Here is a 22,427-nt window from a genome sequence, read left to right on the forward strand (position 1 = left end):
AGTTGAATAGCACAATAAAAATAAATATTCTGGGCTCAATCCCTGGGAACCAATTTAAGTAGTCATGCAATTGAAAACCAGTACGTTTATATTTTTAAGAAGGTAGAAGTCAAAATACTTTCATAAAACTGGTTTCACCTGATTTGTCCAGCGTACCATGTCTTACATATTTTATCATAAAGTTATATAAAACTGGTCTTCATCACTTAACATCTATGAAACTGAATACAATGCTTATCAGCCTCCTCCAGTCTGTTACCTCTTCTACAATATGTAGGCAACGATATTTATGCTACACAGATTGCTGTGAAAACTGAGTAAAATTATATGAAATCTAGCAGTGTGTGCCTACTCATGGGATGGCACCTAATAATTGTTTTGGTTTCTTTTTTCCCTTAATCAGACTCAAGAATTAGCAACTGAAGTAATATCATTGCAATTTTCCTTAATACCCAAACTAATGCTAATGCATACATACCATTTTGCTGGAAACTGCAGAACTGTATGCTAATACTAACGTTTTTACAGAAGTACCAACATATGGTAGCACATTATGGATTAAGCCATGAAGTAAACGTTTTTCCATCTGTGCAATGCTGATAGCAATCGATTCCTCTGCAGCCTCTTCTGTAAAATGAATTAAAAAGTCTATGAACTTGATAAACTAATTATAATTAGGTCACTTAAAAATTCAAATTGTTAAGTATAAAATATTTTACATTATCTTTAAACTCCCTAATGTAAAATCCCATTTTCAGGCAACAAAATAGTTTTGGGAAAAAAAATTCTGAATATTAGAAGAACAGTAAAAATTTTTCAAGAGAATAGATGATATCAAATGAAAAATGGCCCATGGTAAGAAGTATTATGAGTTATTCTACCTAAGCAAAAAAGTCACAGAGCTAGAAGGGATTTGAAGCTGAATTAATCTGATCACAATGAGTCAAGCAAAGTAAAGTACCTCACAATTTTTCAGAAGTTAAAAATAAACATGACTTTTGTCTTTCACTTAATAACTCCTGTGAAGTTTGAGTGTTTATAAAGTTGTACTACTGAAGCAACAACTACAATAAAAATACTACAAACTCCAATTTAATACAAGGCAAAAACACACTAACTACACTAAAAACAATGACTCCTATTATCATGCTCACCTAAAGACCCAACTTGAATGTCTCTAAACATGAAAGAATTTAAAACAGTGAATTTAAAGAAATCTCACTTAAAACAAAATACAGTAGACAAAAGGAATATAAGTGAAAAGAACAATTACTGATTTTCTTATGATTGGCACTGGGTTTACGGTATTATCCTCAACTCCTGCTTTAACCAGACATACATGTAAAATATAAAAAGAAATCAAAATTAATTTAGTAAGCCCTATTTATTCTACTTTAATTTTATTCTCAAGTCACTCTTTTGTTCCTGTGGTCCTTTACATCTAAATGTGTACAGTTTCCTGTGAAATCTAGGAAAAAGGAAAACTGGGGCTGGCATTGGAGTACAGCAGGTTAAGCTGCTGCCTGCACTGATGCCAGCATGCCATATGAGGACTGGTTTGAGTCCCGCCTGCTCCACTGCCAATACAGATCCCTGCTCATGCACCTGGGAAAGCAGCAGAGGGCAGCCAAAGAGCTGAGGCCCCTATTAACCACATGGCAGACCCAAATGAAGCTCCTAACTCCTGGCTTCAGCCTGTCCCAGCTCAGGATGGTGCAGCCATTTGGTGAGTGAACCAGGGACAGCAAATTTCTCTCTACATAACTGTTTCAAATAAAGGAATAAATCTTTAAGAATAAAAAAAAAAAACTAAACTAAAAATCCTTTCTCTACAGGACTACTAAAGAAAACAAAACTGAAAAAGCACTGTAGTAGATGGGAAATCCAAAGTTGCCTTACATACACTAACAAAATAAATGCGTATCTTAGAAGGTTCCATTTTTATAGCCTTAAATTTCCCTTTCAACATGAAGGAAACAAGTCTTTTCTTTGCCTTTCTTCAAATACTGAAGCAAACCAACTAAGCTGGGCAAAGCCTTTAAAATTCTGAATATAAACACCATGAAAAAATCTTCTAGAATGGGTAATTAAGTCTTACCTAAATTCTTTGCTCAAATTTCTTAATAATCCCTCCAATTAAAACTGCAACCGTTTCAACTCTTTCTGGCATATTTCTCCTTCTTTTTTGTTTTTCTCCAAGATGCTTATCACCATCTAACAGAGCACATACTTAATCTGTGTTTATTGTTTGCCTACCCATTCCAAATTTTAAGTTCAACAGGATCAGAGTGTTTTTTCCCTTTGGTTCATGTTTATATCCCTCATACTACAAGAGTGTCACAGGTAAACACAACACCAAATCTCACTGGAATAGACCTCTTCCTTAAAAAAGCACCTTCCAGAAGCTAGCAATATGTTGTACCAGGTTAAGCTGCCACTTGCAACACCAGTACTCCATAGCAGAGGGGCAGTTTGAGTCCAGGCTGCTCCACTTCTGATCCACCTTCCTATTTAACTTGCCTATGAAAGCCGCAAATGGCAGCCTGTATGCTTGGATTCCTGCTACCTACATCGGAGACCCAGATGAAGTTCCTGGCTCATGGCTTCTGCCTGGCCAAGCTCTGGCTGTTGTAACATTTGGGGATGGATGACATACCTTTCTCTGCCTCTGCTGCCCTCAGTCACTCTGCCTTTTGAATAAATGTTGCTTTGATTTTTTTAAAACTTTTAAAAAGAAACACTTTCCAAAGTTTCAAATCTATACCAAAATGTATCAGCTTCATTTCCTAAGAATAAACTACATTGGGGCCATCGCTGTGGTGCAGCAGGTTACAGCCCTGGCTTATGGTGCTGGCATCCTATATGGGCACCTGTTCGAGTTCCGGCTGCCCTACTTCTGATCCAGCTCTCCGCTAGGGCCTGGGAAAGCAGTGGATGATGGCCCAAGTTACTTAGGCCCCTGCACCAGCTTGGGAGACCTAAGGGAAGCTCCTGGCTCCAGATCAGCTCAGCTCTGGCCATCAGTGTCATTTGGGGAGTGAACCAGCGGATGAAAGACCTTTCTGTCTCTGGTTCTACCTCTGTCTGTAGCTCTTTCAAATAAATAAAATAAATCATTCAAAAATAAAGAATAAACTACATTAGCTGCTGAAAGAATCGTCCTTATACTTAGAGTTCTTACTTTCCACATGTATAGTTCTTTTTTTTCCCTTATTTCAAATATTTATTTATTTAATTGAAAGGCAGAGCTACAGAGAGAAGAAGAGGACAGAGAGAAAGATGTTCCACGTGCTGGTTCACTGCACAAATGGCCACAACAGCAGGGAGCTGGATCAGAAGTGGAGCAGCTGGGAATTGAACCAGTGTCCATATGGAATGCGAAAACTACAGGTGGTGGCTTAACCTGCTAAGCCACAGCGCCGGCCCTTCCATGTGTAGTTATTTTACCAGACTACCTAACTTTTAAGCGGGAAGCTTTACAAATAAAAACTCCCTAGAGTTTCAGTTTTATAAAAACAGGAGTCAGAGCTGTGGCATAGATGGTTAAGCCTCAGTTTGCAGTGCTGGCATCCCATATGGGCACCAGTTCAGTTCCTGGTTGCTTCACTTCTGATCCAGCTTCCTGCTAATGTGCCTAGGAAAGCAGCGAAAGATGGCTCACAGTACTTGGGCCCCTGCACCCACATAGGAGACTCAGAAGAAGCTCCTGGCTTCAGCCTGGCCCAGCCCTGGCTGTTGCAGCCATTTAGTGAATGAACCAAAGGATGGAAGATCAATCTCTCTCTCTCTGTATTTCTGACTTTCAAATAAATAAAATCTTTTTTTAAAAAACTACAAAAATATCACAACTGTTAACTTTTAACTATCATCTTTTACTAATTATTATCTAGCTTAATCTCAATGACAGAATTTAGGTCTTCTTCCTCCATACTCTAGGAGTATCTCTGCCCTTCTATTACAGTATTTTTCATTACATGCCTTGAATTAAGTATTACAGTCTAAATCTTCCCATTTGTGAATTCTTTAAAGATATAGAATGAGTCACCTATGAACTCTCCCACAGTGCTTAAAGAATGTAAAAACTATTTTAGCCAATCTCTTATCACTAACAAAGAATTTTCATATCTATTACTTAATTCTATAACAATCTTATGAGGTAAGGGCTATGACTTTACAAATGAATAAACAGACTCAACAGCTTTCATGGTTTGCTCTGCTACACCACAGATGACTGAATAAATGCCACTGAACTGAAAATTCAATTGAAATGGCCCCTAAAAACACAATGTAAACTATAAAGCATTATAATGATTATACATTATTGCCCAAGAGAAAACAGGCATTATTTCCGATTTTTAATTTTAATATAAAAACACATAGGAGGGGCTGGTGCTGTTGTGCAGTGGGTTAAAGCAGTGGAAGATGGCACAACTCCTTGGGCCCCTGCATCCGCGTAGGAGACCTGGAAGAAGCTTCTGATTCCTGGCTTCGGATCAGCTCAGCTATGGCTGAGCGATTATTTGGGGAGTGAACCAGTGGAATGGAAAACCTCTCTCTGGCTTTCCTCTCCAACTCTTTCAAATAAATAAAATCTTAAAAAAAAAAAAAAAAAAAAAAAAAAAAAAAAAAAAAAACCATGAGAAACAATCCTGTATACCTCAGGAAAAAATTTTAAACAGAATAAATTTTAAATCTGCATATTACTCCTTCAAATTTTAAAAAGTAGTAGGCTTAAAAACACCATTTCTTGGTGGGCCCTTAGCCTAGTGGCTAAGATACCACCAGTGTCCCATATCAGAGAACCAGGGTCTGATCCCTAGCTCTTGATACAGCATCTGCTAATGCAAACCTGGGAGGCAGCAGTGATGGCTCAATTAAATGGGTTCCTCCAGGCATGTGAGAGACCTGGATTGAGTTGCCAATTCCTGGCTTTGGCACAGCCCAGTTTTGGCCATCGTGGACATCTGGGAAGTGAACCAGTGGAAGGGAGCGCTCTGTCCTTCTGCCTCTTACTGTCTCTCTCCGTCTAAAATAAAAAAATGAACAAACGGGCTGGCGCTGTGCCATAGCGGGTAAAGCCATTGCCTAAGATGCCAGCATCCCATATGGGTGCTGGTTCACATCCTGCTGCCCTGCTTCCGATCCAGCTGTCTGCTAATGACCTGGGAAAAGAGGCCTAAGTGTTTGGAGTCCTGCCACCCATGTGAGAGATCTAGACGAAGCTCCTGGCTCATGGCTTTAGTCTGACCCAGCCCTGGTCATTGTGGCTAACTGGGGAGTGAACCAGAGGATGGAATAACTCTGTCGCTCCCTCTCTCTCTGTAACACTTTGAAAATAAACAAATAAATCTTAAAAGAACGAACCAAGGGCTGGCGCCATGGCTCACTTGGTTAACCCTCCACCAGTGGTGCCAGCATCCCATATGGGTACCGGTTCTAGTCCTGGTTGTTCCTCTTCCAGTCCAGCTCTCTGCTGGGGCCCGGGAGGGCAGTGGAAGGTGGCCCAAGTGCCTGGGCCCCTGCACCCACATGGGAGACCAGGAAGAAGCACCTGGCTCCTGGCTTTGGATTGGCGCAGCGCGGGCCGTAGCAGCCATTTGGAGAGTGAACCAACGGAAGGAAGACCTTTCTCTCTGTTTCTCTGTCTATAATTCTACCTGTCAAATAAATAAAAAAATAAATTAAAAATTAAAAAAAGAAAGAACCAAAGCCGGGGGAGTTAAAGCCCTGGCCTGAAATGTCGGCATCCCGTGTGGACGCCAGTTCTAGTCCTGGCTGCTCCTCTTCCAGTCCAGCTCTCTGCTATGGCCTGGGAAGGCAGCAGAAGATAGCCCAAGTTCTTGGGCCCCTGCACCCACGTGGGAGACCCTGGCTTTGGATTGCCGCAGGAGGAAGCTCCAGGCTTTGGATCGCCGCAGCTCCAGCCTTTGCAGCCATCTGGGAAGTGAACCAGTGGATGGAAGACCTCTCTGTCTCTACCACACTCTGTAACTCTCTTTCAAATAAATAAAATAAATCTTCAAAAAAAAAAAAAAAAAAAAAAAAAAAAAAAAAAAAAAAACAAAGCCCCATTTCCTCAGAAAACACGTGAATCTTAATTCCTAATTATTAAACATAATATCAGCTATTAAAATGTCATGTAATAATTTAATCCCAAACATGCTTTACCAGATTCATCAATGTCAGCATCTTCATCCCACTCTTGAAAAGCACGACTTTCATCTTTCCTATTTTTCACCCATTCCTCATCAGGTTCAGTTTCAAGTTCAGTTGCAGGACCACTATACCAATCACCTATCCAGTGAATAAATAAGAGGAACAAAATCAGATTAGATCACCTATCTATTTACAATAAAAACCTCTACACACTGGAAACATCCAAGTTACAGGCAAAGACCAGCTACTTTTAGAAGTATTTAACTATGGATTAAAGAAAGCAAAACAAAACAAAAAACCCTACACTTAAATAAGCTAATGCTTCCATTTCAAACATAATAAAGAACTAGGACTATATATGGATTCAGTTAATACTACTAACAAATTATCAATAGTTCATATTTTCCCAAAGTAAATCCTTCTCTAAAACTGACAACAGAACTACAAAAATGTACATAGACTGCTATACCCTTACTATGTATTTATTCTCTGTATGCAATGTTTTCCAACTGTTATATTTTACAGAATAGACTTAGTGGTTGTAATCTTTTCTAGAAAAAGTAGTTATTAATGGCCCTACATGAAACTTCAGAAACCACTGAAAACAACCTAACCTTTTTCCCCTACTGTGGCTTCACCTGGCTCCTGAGACAGTCCCAATACAATGCTAGCTAGTAAACCAAAGCATATTGGACTCTAATTCAGAAGTAGGCAGGAATAGAACTCAAAGGGAAAGACTAAGGTAAAGCTAAACCATAAATAGAAATCCTGGAAAATATATTGCAACTAAACTACATTACTGTGAAAGACAATGCAGAATTAATGTATTTATTCTTAATACTACATCTAAAATAGGGATTCTCAACCTTAATATTACTGACATATCCGGCTAGAGTATTCTTTTTTTAAAAATACTTATTTGTTTATTTTTATCTACTTGAAAGACAGAGAGAGAGAGAGAGCGCGCGCGAGAGCGAGAGCGAGAGAAATAGCGATCTACTGATCTTCCATCTGCTGGTTTACCCTCCAAATGCCCAGAACAGCCGATGTTGAGGTAGGCCAAAGCCAGAAACCAGGACTCCATCCAAGTCTCCCATGAGGGTAGCAGGGGCCCAACCACTTGAGCCATCGTCCCATGACTCCCAAGATGCATTAGCAGGGAGCTGGATCAGAAGGACAGTAGTCAGGTCCAAGTGGCATGCTAAGCCACTATGCCACAACACTTGCCCTTGGCCAGAAATTCTTTGTTACAGGTTATTTTGTGGATTGTAGGGTGCTTAGCAGCAACCCTGGCCTTTACCCACTAGATGCCAGAATAAAACAATATGGGATGAACAAAAAATGTTTCCAAACATTTCAAATGTTGTGGGGAGGGAGGTGGGGGTGGCGCCGGTTAACCCCATATGGGCACCGGTTCTAGTCCTGGTTGCTCCTCTTTCAGTCCAGCTCTCTGCTGGGGCCCGGGAGGACAGTGGAAGATGGCCCAAGTGTTTGGGCCCCTGCACCCTCATGGGAGACCAGGAAGAAGCACCTGGCTCCTGGCTTCAGACTGGCGCAGCGCCAGCCGTAGCAGCCATTTGGGGAGTGAACCAACGGAAGGAAGACCTTTCTCTCTGTTTCTCTGTCTATAATTCTACCTGTCAAAAAAGAAAAAAATCAATTTGGACTGAAAACCACTCAAAACAAATCCCATATATAAAAACCATTTTTATTGGAACTCCTTGCTTAAATACATTTTTTTAAAAAGGCATATTAAAGTTTTGAGTGCATTCACTAATAGCACTATTACATTTGCATTCATATGTGAAGTCGTCTTCAATTAAGAACTCATAATTGGATACAACAAAAAAGTACTTGATGCATCTCTTATTTAACTGCTCACTCAATATTTCATTATCCTACAACTAACAGGAAAAGTTATTCTGCATAAAAAATAACGATTCTAATTATTTGGATCATATAAGTCTACCCAACACTCCAAATAGCTTAACTCAAAAATATTAAATATCTTTTTTTAAGATTTATTTATTTCTTTGAAAATCAGAGTTATACAGAGAGAGAAGGGGAGGCAGAGAGAGAGAATCTTCCATCTGCTGGTTCACTCCCCAATTGGCTGCAACAACTGGAGCTGTGCCGAACTGAAGCCAGGAGCTGGGAGCTTCTTCTAGGTCTCCCACACGGGTACAGGGGCCCAAGGACTTGGGCCATCTCCTACTGCTTTCCCAGGCCATAGCAGAGAGCTGGATTGGAAGTGGAGCAGCTGGGTCTCAAACTGGCACCCATATGAGATGCCGGCACTGCAGGCAGTGGCCTTACCAACTATGCCACAGCGCCTGCCCCTCTAACATTTTTAATTTTATATACTATTGGAACAAATAAGAACTTTTTAAAATATTCATAATTTGAATCAAACACAAAATGATGTGATAAACACATATTTCTGGGGCCAACACTGTGGCGTAGCAGATAAAGCAACCATATGGAGTGCTGGCATCCCACATGGCCACCAGTTCAGGTCCCGGCTGATTTACCTGGGAAAGCAGTGGAAGATGGCCCAAGTACTTGGACCCCTGCACCCATGTGGGAGACCGGAAAGAAGCTCCTGGCCACTGACAGGACGAGTTCATCTCTGGTGGTTGCAGCCATCTGGGAAGTAAGCCAGCAGATGAAAGATCTCTGTCCCTCCCTCCCTTTAACTCTGCCTTTAAAATAAATAAACAAACAAACCTTTTTTAAAAAAATATTTCCATGTTAAAATCTCACAAAATGGAGAACTATAAAAAAGTTAATGTAAATTTTTAAGTTAATATTCACCTAGAAAACACTTTTAATTCAGTGACAGGAGATGCCATGAGCTATGAGAATCCATGGTTGTAAAATATGCTCATGAAAAGAAAATGTTCTTTAACTATTCACATGTGTAAGTAACACACTACAATGAAATTAATGAGTTTGTGATATGAGAAATTACCCATCACAAAAAATGTTATAGACAAAAATAGATTATTTTGATTCACCACCAAGATAAGCCATAATGGTACCTCATCTTAAAATTTCATAGAATTCTCTATTTTTAAGATATTCAAAGGGCTGTCACTGTAGCACAAGAGGGTGAAGTCACTGTATACAGTGCCAGCATCCCAAATAGGTACCAGTTTGAGTCCCAGATGCTCCACTTCCGGGCCAGCTCCCTGCTAGTGTGCCTGGGAAAGCAGCAGAGGATGGCCCATGTGCTTGGGCCCTTGTACCCACATGGGAGATCAGGATGGAGCTCTTGGCTCCTGGCTTCAGTCTGGCCCAGGCCTGGCCACTGGGTCCATTTGGGGAGTGAACCAGTAGATGGTAGATCTTTCTCCCTCTCTAATTCTTTCAAATAAATAAATAAATCTTTTTTTAAAAAAAGATCTCAAATAATTTACTTAACTGTTCTGAAAATCAATTTTAAAAGTTTTATGAAAAATTCTAAACATAGTCAAATATAGAAAGAACTAATACAATGAATCTCCATGTACCCCATTACCTATCATGAACATTTATCAACATTTTGTCAATCTTTGCATTTCCTCCCCAGACTATTTTTCCTAGTTATTTTGAAGGAAACTGCAGACACCATATAATTTAGCCATGAACATTTTACCATTATTAGCTTTTCAAAAATGTATACCAAGAATTCATCACCTAACAATGAAATCCACTTTTTAGTCAACCTCTCAGTTTTCTTTCCTGATTCTGCTTACTAATGACTGCAAGTATTCACCTAGAAAAATACATCATAGTATTTTTTAAAAAAATTTAAAAGTCCCATTAACATACCTCTTGCCCAATGAACAGGGTAAAGATGTTTCCAAAGTGATCCGGTTTTTGCCAGCTGAGACCATTTCGTGCTTACTTGACTGCATCGACATAGTTCCTGAGGATTAAGATAACTGAAAATTGACAGCATTACCTCAGGAGGAAGATGGGTTATACCTGTGGAGTGTTCTGATACTTCTGCTTCTGAAATAAAAAAGAAAAAAATTATCAGTAAAGGCTTTAAGAACGCAACAAGAAATTACAACCACATTTCTATAAATAAAATCCAGTACCTGGAGTTAATTCCTTCCTGCTTGCAAGATGTGAACAGGAAGTAACATGTTTTACAGGTCCCATGAGGATGTTAAAATTGTTAAGAACCTGTAGGGTTAAACTATCATAGCCCAAATCATACTCCACCAGTGGGAGCTACAATAATGAATACACATTTGACTTCCTCTTACAAAAGCATTACAGCAAAAACAATACTCACTTTGTAGCATAAGTAGCATCATTTGGAAAAGGAACCAAACAGGTTACACAGCTTTAAATCAGTAAGTATATAGTAGGCCAGATTATGAGATCTCCAAGGCATTTTAATGACACCCACAAATCTCATATGTTCTATTCAGGCATTATGACTCCTGTTAGGACTTTCCACATGTTCCCTTTTTAATTTTCTTATTTCATATAGAAGGTCTGTGGTATCTAACTTCATTAACCTATACATAACTTACCTAAGTTATATACTAGTTGATACAATATAAATAGTTCTGATGCTGGTATACAATGAAAGGGACTCTTGTCAGCAACTACCAGAGAAACTAAGTCATTAGATGTATTTCTTACAATGTATTATTTCAGCAGCAATTTTTTGAAAGCAAATGAAAATACAGTACTAAATAAAAGATGTATACTAAATTCTACTACAAAGAATTTAAGAATCTTGTATATCATGTCTTCACAAAACGACTTAAATATAGAAATAGGATGATCAAATTGCTTTAGACTACCACTTTTAAAATGCCAAATATTTTAAACATAACACAGCTATAATTTGCTTTGAAGAAGAAAATTAAACATAATTAAGTGTGATGCTTTTAAATCTCATGTTATAATTACAATTAAACCAGATCTAACAGATCTTAGCTTGGTATATGAGGCACAAGCTGCATTTCAGAGTAAAGTATACAAACTTTATGGGCCTAATTACAGCTTAACTTACAATATTTTTGTTTCAACATGAGTTTAACCTACTTTATTATATAAAAACAAGAATAAAGGACTAATTTTAAAAAATTGTAGTCTATTTTAACAGGAAAACCATTGCTACCACCCATCAGGAAGTAAGGAAATTTTTACAAACCTGAGAATGCCAACTGTTTCTTTAATTATGTCTTAAAGGGCAAAACTATTAAAGATAAATAAGAATAAAAAATAAAGAGGTAGTCTGCTATGAAAAAAAAAGCAGGTATACTTTCAAAGTAACTGTATACAGAAAAGCTTTGTCATACTCACTCCCTTGAGTACTACTGGATATAAACATACAGAATGATACATGAAAAAGGGTAGAAATATAAGTAGTTTGCTCCTTGACTTATGATGAGGTTAGAGCACAGTAAACCTACTGAAAGTTGAAAATGTATTTAATTCACCTAATCTACCAAATATCATAGCTTAGCTGCACAATACATTGTGCTGTGTCAGCTTTTGCCTTTGTGACTTGCATGGCTGACTGGAAGCTATGGCTGCCACTGCCCAGCATCACTAGAGAGTATCATACCAAATACTGCCAGCCTGGGAAGAAACCAAAACAAAAAACGTGAAGTACAATATGCCTTCCACTTCTGCACCATCATATAGTCAAAAAAAATCATTAACTGAACAATTTTAAATTGGGGACCATCCATATGAATGATTTAGAAAATCAATGAAAAAAAGAAAAAAAAAGCCACTATGATCCATGGAATCCATAATGTTGGATTACACTATAAAAGTGCTCTGTTCATGGTGGTTTTCAATAACTTTGGTTGGCCAAATATTATTAATATTGTTTGCAAGCCAGCGCTGCGGCTCAATAGGCTAATCCTCCGCCTTGCAGCGCTGGCACACCGGGTTCTAGTCCCAGTCGGAACCCCAGTCGGGGCACCGGATTCTGTCCCGGTTGCCCCTCTTCCAGGCCAGCTCTCTGCTGTGGCCAGGGAGTGCAGTGGAGGATGGCCCAAGTCCTTGGGCCCTGCACCCACATGGGATACCAGGAGAAGCACCTGGCTCCTGCCTTTGGATCAGGCGGCCGCGGTAGCCATTGGAGGGTGAACCAACGACAAAAGGAAGACCTTTCTCTCTGTCTCTCTCTCTCACTGTCCACTCTGCCTGTCAAAAACAAAATATATATTGTTTGCATATATAAATTCATTCAAGAAACACTATACCGTTTATGACCCAAGTATATGAGATGATAAATCATAGACAACACTAAATTATAAAACAGAAACTACACAGATTGGACATTACACAATGTATACATGTACCAAAACATCATCACATGGCACACCATACATAGCACCATTTTTACACATTAAAATTTTTTAAATGAAATAGAAACTACAGTCCTCATTTAAATTTGTTAAGTGATTTAAAAGGCTTCAACTAACCACACTGTAAGCCTGAGTTAAATGATTCCTCAAACAAAATCTACAGTTCATATCAACAAGAGGTCAAAGGCCTTGAGCTAATAAAATGTTCTCTAACTAAAATGTTCTCTATCTACATATATCAATCCCACCTTTATCTGACTTTTCATCCACAGAATATTTAAAAAACTTCTGTCGTTCTTCAGCTTGATTCCATAGACTAAGTCCTCTAAGGAGTTCTGCAGTATCCTTCTGAGAGCAGTGTTGTGCAATCACTTTCTTTTTAATATCCTTAAGTTCTTCATAAGTAAAATATTCCATTAACATGGGCTGGAAAACCTAAATTAAACAGAATATTCATAAGGTAAGATAATTAATTTGTTTTGTTTTACTCTACACTCTTCATATTAGTAATGGCTCAAGTATATTATTATGACTGTATATTTCAGAGATAAAATTGCAGAAAATGTTGTCAAAAGGATCCTTTTCTCTGTGCTTTCTCCAGCTAAGTCAAACTCTAAGCAACTTGAAAGCATCAAGACCAGAGGATTCTCCTGCACTGAGTTTCATAAACAGGCATTTTTAGTGTTAGACACAGGTCAATTTACTGCCTTCTTGTACTGTAAAAACTGAACTCCACCTGTTGAAGTGAAATGGACACTATGAGAAACAGTGACTTGATCAGCTCTTGTCCTGACTGTTGATGTACAATGTAATACTTTATCCATTTTAGTATTTTCTCTTTGTTTTGTTCTAGTACTACTGGTTGAACTCTGTGATTAACACGCAATTATTCTTAGGTGTTTAAATTTTAACTGAAAAGTGATCCCTGTTAAATATAAGAGTGGGAATAAGAGAGGGAGCAGATGTACAATTTGGGACATGCTCAATCAGACTTGCCCCAAATGGTGGAGTTAGAATCATGCCAGGGGATCCCAATACAATCCCATCAAGGTGGCATGTACCAATGCCATCTCACTAGTCCAAGGGATCAATTTCAGTTCACAATTGATCACACTGATAGGTCTAAGAGTCCAAGGGATCACACAAACAAGACTAGTGTCTGCTAATACTAGCTGATGGAATCAAAAAGGGAGAGAACGATCCATCATGGGAAGCGGGATACACAGTAGACTCATAGAATGGCAGATGTCCTAAATAGCACTCTGGCCTCAGAATCAGCCCTTAAGGCATTTGGATCTGGCTGAAGAGCCCATGAGAGTATTTTAGGCATGGAAAGCCAAGACACCCTGGAAAAAAAAAAAAAAGAAGAAGAAGACCTAAATGGAAGATCTCTGCAAGTGAGATCCCAGTGGAAAGAAAGGGGCCATCAAAGAAGGAGGTACCTTTCTCTGAAGGGAAGAGAGAACTTCCACTTTGACTATGACCCTGTTGAATAAGATGAAGTCGGCGAACTCAAAAGGCTTCCATAGCCTTGGCAACTCATGACTAGAGCCTAGGGAGATTACTGATGCCATAAACAAGAGTGTCAATTTGTTAAGTCAACAACAGGAGTCACTGTGTACTTACTTCTCATGTGGGATCTGTCCTTAACGTGTTGTCCAATGTGAAGTAATGCTATAACTAGTACTGAAACAGTATTTTACAGTTTGTGTTTCTGTGTGGTTGCAAACTGATGAAATCTTTACTTAATATATACCGAATCGATCTTCTGTATATAAAGATAATTGAAAATGAAACTTGATGTGAATGGAATAGGAGAGGGAGCGGGAGACGGGAGGGATGTGAGTGGGAGGGAAATTATGGGGGGGGGAGAGCCATTGTAATCCATTAACTGTACTTTGAAAATTTATATTTACTAAATAAAAAATTAAAAAAAAAAAAACTGAACTCCACACAAGAACAACCTCCACCTCAAGTGAAAATGAAACTCAAGAGTAGTGAAACCATCAAAGTAAGAATTCTACTAAGATTCTGAACTATTCAATATTGTTTCTGGGTTTTGGAGATGTTTCCTCAAATCACTATTTTACCACAGGGACTCCTAGATAATCATTTATGGAAAACTTCAGTGAAACAAATGAGAGGTAGAAACAAAGTTTTCTATTTTTTTTTTTTTTTTAGTTTCACAGATATTTATTTTTTATTTTATGCATTTATTTGAGAGATAAAAACAGACTTATGTCTCATCCATTGGTTCATTCCCTAAATGCCTGCAACAGTCAGGTCTGGGCCAGACCAAAGCCAGGGACCAGCAATCCAAGTCTCCCACGCAGATGGCAGAAACCCAACCATTTACGTCAGCATCTGCTGCCTCCCACAGGGAACATCCGCAGGAGGCTGAAATTGGGAGTGACTGGACTGGAATCCAGGCACTCCAATATGGGGTGCAGGCTCCCAACCATCATCTTAACTACTAGGAAAAATGCCAGCCCTCCACGGATAATTTTGATGAGTAGCACAGTATGGGCAACACTGCTTTAGTAACACTGGTTTCAAAGCATATTCAATGTAATATGCTGGCTGCATATACATTAAGTTTGGGAGCCCTGAAAAAAATACTCATGCCAATGCCTCCTACCTGATTTAACTGGTCTGGAAAGGGATTAAGTAGGTTGTTGTCTTTTTTTCAATCAGTCTGATTATAAGATGAAGTTATAATTGACAACTGCATTATAGCTGAACAAGGATGTAGATCCTCATAAAATGTTTTCTCTGTATCTTACACTAATGTTCATCCCATATTAAAGAAGGGAAAATGTTTTGCTCACCCACTGAATAAAACCCTTAATATATGTGTATTAGGCATAAAACTGATGAATTTTTTAATATTTATTCATTTATCTATGAAAGGGAGAGCAAGGGAGACAGTGTGCATAAGCAAGCATTGAAGAGCACTCCTCTGTACTGGTTCACTCCCCAAATGCCCACAATGGCTCAAGCTGGGTCTGGACTGAAGCCAAGAGCCAGGAACTCCATCCAGGTCTCCTATGTGATTGGCAGGAACTCAAGCACTTGAACATCACCTGCTGCCTCCCCACATTAGCAGAAAATTAGAACTGAGCTATCAAACCTAGGTACTCCAATATTGGAGACAAGTATCCTAACTGTGAGACCAAGCACTCACCTCTTATTTGAGAGGCAGAGAGAGAAGAGAGACAGAGACAGAGAAACTGATAAACTTAAAACCTCATTTAATTGCTAAAGTCCACTACCAAAAACAAAAATTACTAGAAATCCTTAAACTTAGTATATAAACAAAGCCAAAAGTTTAAAGAACCTTCTAAAGTATCTGAAAAGACAATTGGGTGATATAAAAAAGTTATTAGCATTTAACACAGTCCCCATCTACAGTAACAAAATAAAAACTTCTTGATGAAATGAATTAAATCACTCATTCAAAAAAAGTAACAACCTTTCTGAGGAAATGAAATGATGCTTTTCCTTCTTGGGTTTTTTTTCTTTGAGCGCCCAAAAGAAACTCAAGGCTTCTCACCATCAGTCAGAATTATCTTTCTATGCATTATTTTGACTCTAAGGAGGTAAAGTATTTGTAAGATTTTATAAATCTAAATCACAAGGCATATAAAATATACTTACCTCTTCTTCCTCTTTCATGTGAGGAAGAAAATCTCTTGTAAAAGCCTCCAATCTCTCTTTCAGCTGTTTTGCATAATTTAATTGCTCATATTCATTCTGGAAACAAAAAAATATTTCTTATGAAAGTTTTGCTTATGTATATTGTCCCTGATCCCAGGAAATCAGTTTAAATGCAACATAAAATCTCAGAAAAGACAGACAAATAGCAGTTGCCTCTTTACTTTCTATGATATTAAAAGAGTGGTCGGATCCAAAACATAAATTTTTAATTTCTTTAGCAATGTGATTATTTTTTAATGAATAAAACATCTAAAAGCAGGAGGTTGCTGCTCAAAACTTCTTCTGATTTGATTTCTAATTTATACCTTCATGTAACCATGTGTTAATAATCTTATGTCTCAGAGCAGCCAGCCCCACAAAAGCCCATCTAAATGTATCATTACAAAATCCCTTTAAGATCATGGAACACAGTCCACTAAAATATTCAGAATACTTGTGATGTGATCCTAATACAGAAGATCTTATACATTAGCATCAACACTTCCAAAGGCAAGGGGCTCATTATACCTAAAGTAAATCATTCTAACTCTAGGCAACTCTAAGAGCTAACAAGTTCTTTCTCACATGGACTAAAATCACATTTTCCTGTAACCTATCCATCACTTCTATACCAACCTTCTCAACTTCAACCATGTGGAAATATACAAAACAATGAAAAGTTGAAAATATGTGAATATTTTGGTTTTAGACTTTTTATGCATTTTTAAAATATTATTCTACTTAATATTTACTATTATTTAATAATTTTATTTTTACTACTATTTAAAAAAAATCACATTACTAAAGGAAACCAAATCTTAGGTGTTGGATCTGATCATCCTGTTTTACACTAAAAAAAAAAGGGACTACTGCTGTCAATATTTTAATACATATTGAGTTCTCTCTAGTCTCCTTTTTCTTGAGCTAATTTATTTAACTGCTTCCCAAAGTTCAATCCAATGTGTTATTATCTTAGGTTTTTACATATTTTAAGCATAGCCATGTGGCTTCCATGTCTACTTATATTCTAGTAATTATCATATTTGCTTTTCCGTATCAGATTACTCTCCTGACCTTGAAATCCATTTATTCCTCCTCCTCCTATTAATAAATGTCCACCTGGATTACATAAGCAGTTCAAGCCTAACCAGTCCAGAATGATCATTTTATTTTCCAACCCTCTTCTATACACCCTAGAAAGTCAGGCTCGATCCTCCCACTTCTTTTTCCCCTTCTCTCTATACACAATCACCATCCTCTATCAATTTTATTTCCTACAAAATGTTGTCTATCCCTTCCCCTACGTCCAGTAGTCATTAGTTTAGTTCAGATCTTACTGAAAAAGTAACACATGAATATGATACAAAATTCCAAGAGCACAAAGGAGCTTTCAACAGGAAAATAAATCTCTCTTCTGTTACTATCCAGTACCCTACCCAACCTCCTACCCTCTTGACCAGGTAGTTACTAAGTGTTCTCCAGAGACTGTTACAATAATATTTCTGTAACAGTCTTCCTGCCAGTCTTTACCTCTCCTTCAATCCATCCTCCTCCCCACCCCTACAGAACAGCCTTTCTAGAACACCAATCTCAAAAGGGTACAGCATGCTTTGATAGAGCTTTAACTTAAGCCTATTCTTCACTGAGTCAGAAGGAAATAAGATCAAATTTCAAATATCTACAACATATAAACATAATTAAGAGGAAAGTATAACATTACCCTGAACTATACTTAAAATTGTTTTGTTATAAAATTAAAAACTGTCCTTTTTTAGTCATCCCTGCTACCTACCATGAGAAAAATAAAATACAGTAAACATTATATATGGCACTGAACTTTAAAATAAAATTTACTGGGGTCGGCATTGTGGCATAGGTCAAGCCACCATTTGTGAAACAGGTATCCCTTATCTGAGAGACAGTTCAACTTTGGGCTGTTCTGCTTTTGATCCAGCTCCCTGCTAACCTGCCTAAGAAAACACTGGATGATGACCCAAGTACTTAGGTCTCTGTCATCATGTGCAGGATTGAGTTTCCGGTTCCTGGCTGTTGCCTGGCCCAGATCTTGGCTGTTGTGGGTATTTGGGAATGAACCAGTAGATGGAGTATCTCTCTCTCACTCTGCCTTTCAAATAAACAGTATAAAATTAAAGTGTGTATTCAATCTAAGTAACAATTTTACCTTTAGTCCCTTGTACCTGCACTGATAACAAATGTCAACAGAATCTAACAACTTTATGGTAATTAAAATTTTAATTCAGTCTTGGTGAGTAACATTTATAAAATTTTATAAAACAGTAATAAAGAAGCAAATGATTAATAAGACTCTTGCTAAAGCTAAACCAGGCTCCTCTGAGCCCTCTTCTCATATGCCTAACTTTGCACTCCACCCTTGGCCCACCCAGACCATTTTATCAAGAATCCTGAGTTGGTTTAGTGAAAACCTTCTCCCCTGAGATCTGACTACTCCCAGTATCTGGTCAAATTAACTTACTCCCCTGCTTGCCTTCAGCAAGAATCCTGTAGAGCTGTTCTAACAAGAAGGCCCTAGCTTTCATGTTTCCTCTTGGTGTATTTTCATCCACTGAGTCCCACCTTGCTCCTTGGCTATAAACTCCTACTTATTCTGGTTTTATTGGGAGTTGACCCTTCCTTCTCTATCCTACTGCAAGCCTCCACTGCAGCTGTGCCTCTTGAATATCTTCTTTTCCACCTTTAACAGCTACAAACTTTTTTTTTCTTTAATAGCACTTACTCTAAATTGCTAACAAATTTTGCCAGTAACATATCAGAATGTGGTATAAGTTGTGATAGTTAAATATCAATGATTGTAACTCACCTTAACATTCTTCAGTCCCTTTTCAAAGAGACTAAGCATCTCAGAGAGCTTATTGTCAGAATGTACATTATAAATGGTCTGACTGCGCTGTTGAAGCAAACCAATAATGTATTCATTTTCAATCTGCTCATGCATTTTGAACTCCTTGAAAGTAGCATACAAAGACTGTAGAAGAGCACGGAAATCGTTGTTGTTGGAAAAGTTGGTTTTAGAAAGCTAAATAAAAAATTTAAAAGAAGGCCATAGTAAATACATGCAGACATGTACCAGTAAGAAATATTCAAATGCATTTTTACTAACTTTAGTACATACCAAGATACTTATAACAGGTTATATCAAAGTACAAATAAAGAAAATCATGAATTATGATTTTTTAACATATAATAAAAAATACATTAGGTCAGGAGGATGCTGGTTTGCATCTGAAGAACTTGGTAATATAGAAAAATGATGCATGCAAAATCAGTTTCTTTAAATAAAAGGAATTAAACCAGGTCCCCTCAGCCAAAAATTTCATTACCCTCTATGGATATTAAATACAAGCAAGCATATCAGAGAGACACATGTAAACATTAGAACAGTTGTGTTAGTATGATGTGCTCTTTTCTTTACTCAAAATATTATTCATGTTATTCTACTTTTACAAAATAAAATTTCAGAAATATCATATAGCTTGTTTAAAATTTAATATCAAAATGAGACTGACCTATGCAGGAAATATTTATACAATATTGATTATTCGAATGCCATTAGACAATCTTAGTATAGCTATTTTTTAAAAAAGAAAACTAAGATAAAGACTTAGTAGCTTATTTATTTTTCTGGGCTGGAAGCACAATAGTAGTACAATGTAGAAATCTAACACATCACAATATGAGAAAGAAGACCAGCGCTGCGGCTCACTTGGCTAATCCTCCACCTGCAGCGCCGGCACCCAGGGTTCTACTCCTGGTTGGGGTGCCGGATTCTGTCCCGGTTGCTCCTCTTCCAGTCCAGCTCTCTGCTGGGGCCCGGGAAGGCAGTGGAGGATGGCCCAAGTGCTTGGGCCCTGCACCTGCATGGGAGACCAGGAGAAAGCACCTGGCTCCTGGCTCCAGATCGGCGCAGCGCACCGGACATAGCAGCCATTTGGGGGGCGAACCAACGGAAAAGGAAGACCTTTCTGTCTGTCTCTCTCACTAACTCTGCCTGTCAAAAAAAAAAAAAAAAAGTATGAGAAAGTAAATGCATTTGGGAAAAAGGTGCAAATCAATAAAAATATCAAGAAATATAAACACCATCAATTTATATCTAGTATTCAAGAGAAAATGACTATTCTTAAGTAACTTTACACTTAATGACAAATTAAATTCTAATATTTAACACACATATTATCAAAAAATTCTATAAAGTTAAAATTCAAAGATTCAAACCATCTATTACCTATATTAAATCTACATTCCACTGTGTCAATTCTAGTTTCAAAATTTATTTTAATGGAAAAAGGCTGGTTAGGTTAAATATGACAAGTAAAAGAGAACAAAAAGCTACTAATACCATACTTCACATTTATTTCTGAAGTCTGACCCAGTACACCTAAAACAAAGCACAATCCAAGCTTCCTCACTGCCTGCTCCAGGCAGGAACTATATTCTGATTAAAGAGTAACAGAAAAGAAGAGGTGCAAACTCCTAAGTCAAAACAATTCCACTACACATAAAAAAATTAACTAAGTACCTTCCATAAAAGGCATTACAGGTTAGTCATTGGGTTATTTATAGAGAACCAGTCCTATAGTCACATACCAATTCTACCATTTATTTAGCTGTGGAACCCTAGGAGGTAAGTTACTTTTATCTTTCAATTTATTAGTTTCTTCTTGGTGTTTAATGGAAATACAACATCTGTATTTCATATGATTGCCTGGTACTTAATAATGCTGATTATCATCATTTTGAATATTACACAGACGTATTATAAATGTATGCATTTTTTACTCTATTCAAGTATTTACCAAGCAGCTATCATAAGCCAAGCACTATTCGTGGTACTTAGGGCATATCAATGAACAAAACAAAGATTTCTGCCTTTATGGAGTTCTCATTCTAGTGAAGGGAAGTAAGAAATGAGGAGTTAACCACAATACATAGTAAATCATCCAGAACAGCGGTTGGCAACTTTTTCTGTAAAGGGATAGATGTAAATGTTTCCATTTTTGCAGGGCATATGGCCTGTAGCTACTATTTAACTCAGTTGTTACACAAAAGTAGTCATAAACAACAGGTAAAGCAATGACTATGGCTGTATTTTCATAAATGTTTATACTTATGGGCAGTGAAATCTGGATTTCATATAATTTTCACATATCATAAAATATTTTTCGTTTTTCTCAACTGTGAAAATGTAAAACAAAACAAAACCTCTTAGCTCTTGAACCATACAAAAACAAAACACAGAAAAGACTTGTTTAAACTCATATTATAGGTTTTAAGGATCGTAAGAAATGCCACACTATTAGAAATTTTTAGATTTAATAACAGGTTAAGGTAAAGATTCGTCTTACATGACATATTGAGAAGAAAATAAATAATATAAAAGGACTCAAAGACAGTCAACCCACTGACACTGAAGCCAGATTACTACAGTATGTTTCCATCTGCCAGCAAGTCCTAAACGCCTCTGTGCCTCAGTTTCTTCATATGTTCAACAGTATTAACTACCTCACATAGGGTTCATATGATGACTAAAAGTTAATACATTTAAAGAACATAGCATATAAAATCCATATAAAAACCCAAGTCAGTTTTTCTTCACATGAGAAGTTCAGATTTTTTTTTTAATGTTTATTTTTCATCTACTTGAAAGGCAGAGTGATACAGAGACAGAGTGATCTTCCATCCACTGCTTCACTCTCCAAAGGCCCACCAACAGTCAGAGCTGAGCCAGGCCAAAGCCAAGAGTTTGAAACTCTCTCCAGGTCTCTCACATGGGTAGCACTTGAGCTATCACCTGCTGCATCCCTGGAAGGATTAGCAGCAGAGATGCAAAGATTTGAATCAGTACTCTGCCAATATGGGATGCAGGGGTCCAAAGTGGTAGTTTAACCCACTGCACCACAACACAAATGCTTTTAATCTGGTGCCTAAAGTTAGTAGATTTGGAAGTTAAAACAAACAGAGAACACAGGATTCACATTTTTTAAAAAGTCAGTTTATATGAACAGTTTTTAAAAATATCACTTGCCAGGGCTGGCGCTGTGGCACAATAGGTTAATCCTAGGCCTGTGGCACCAACATCCCATATGAGTGCCAGTTCTAGTCCCAGCTTCTCCTCTTCAGATCCAGCTCTCCGCTATGGCCTGAGAAAGCAAGCAGAAGATGGCCCAAGTGCTTGGGCCCCTGGACCCACATGGGAGACCTGGAAGAAGC

The 22,427-nt window shown here is 37.8% G+C and overlaps 1 protein-coding gene across 2 annotated transcripts in view; it reads right to left on the minus strand.

The window, feature by feature from the left end:
- FBXL5 (F-box and leucine rich repeat protein 5) overlaps positions 1–22,427 on the minus strand; it is a 61,882-nt gene that overhangs the window by 28,964 nt on the left and 10,491 nt on the right. For both annotated transcript variants that reach the window (XM_051830211.2, XM_051830210.2), the window contains exons 2-7: positions 19,021–19,236; positions 16,143–16,238; positions 12,734–12,920; positions 9,970–10,152; positions 6,169–6,294; positions 479–627 (exon numbers count right to left, since the gene is read on the minus strand). In XM_051830211.2, coding sequence (XP_051686171.2) covers positions 479–627; positions 6,169–6,294; positions 9,970–10,152; positions 12,734–12,920; positions 16,143–16,238; positions 19,021–19,236 — 957 coding nt within the window. The remainder of the gene's footprint in view (positions 1–478; positions 628–6,168; positions 6,295–9,969; positions 10,153–12,733; positions 12,921–16,142; positions 16,239–19,020; positions 19,237–22,427) is intronic.

Source organism: Oryctolagus cuniculus, chromosome 2 (assembly GCF_964237555.1).
Source record: "Oryctolagus cuniculus chromosome 2, mOryCun1.1, whole genome shotgun sequence".
NCBI classification, from domain to species: domain Eukaryota; kingdom Metazoa; phylum Chordata; class Mammalia; order Lagomorpha; family Leporidae; genus Oryctolagus; species Oryctolagus cuniculus.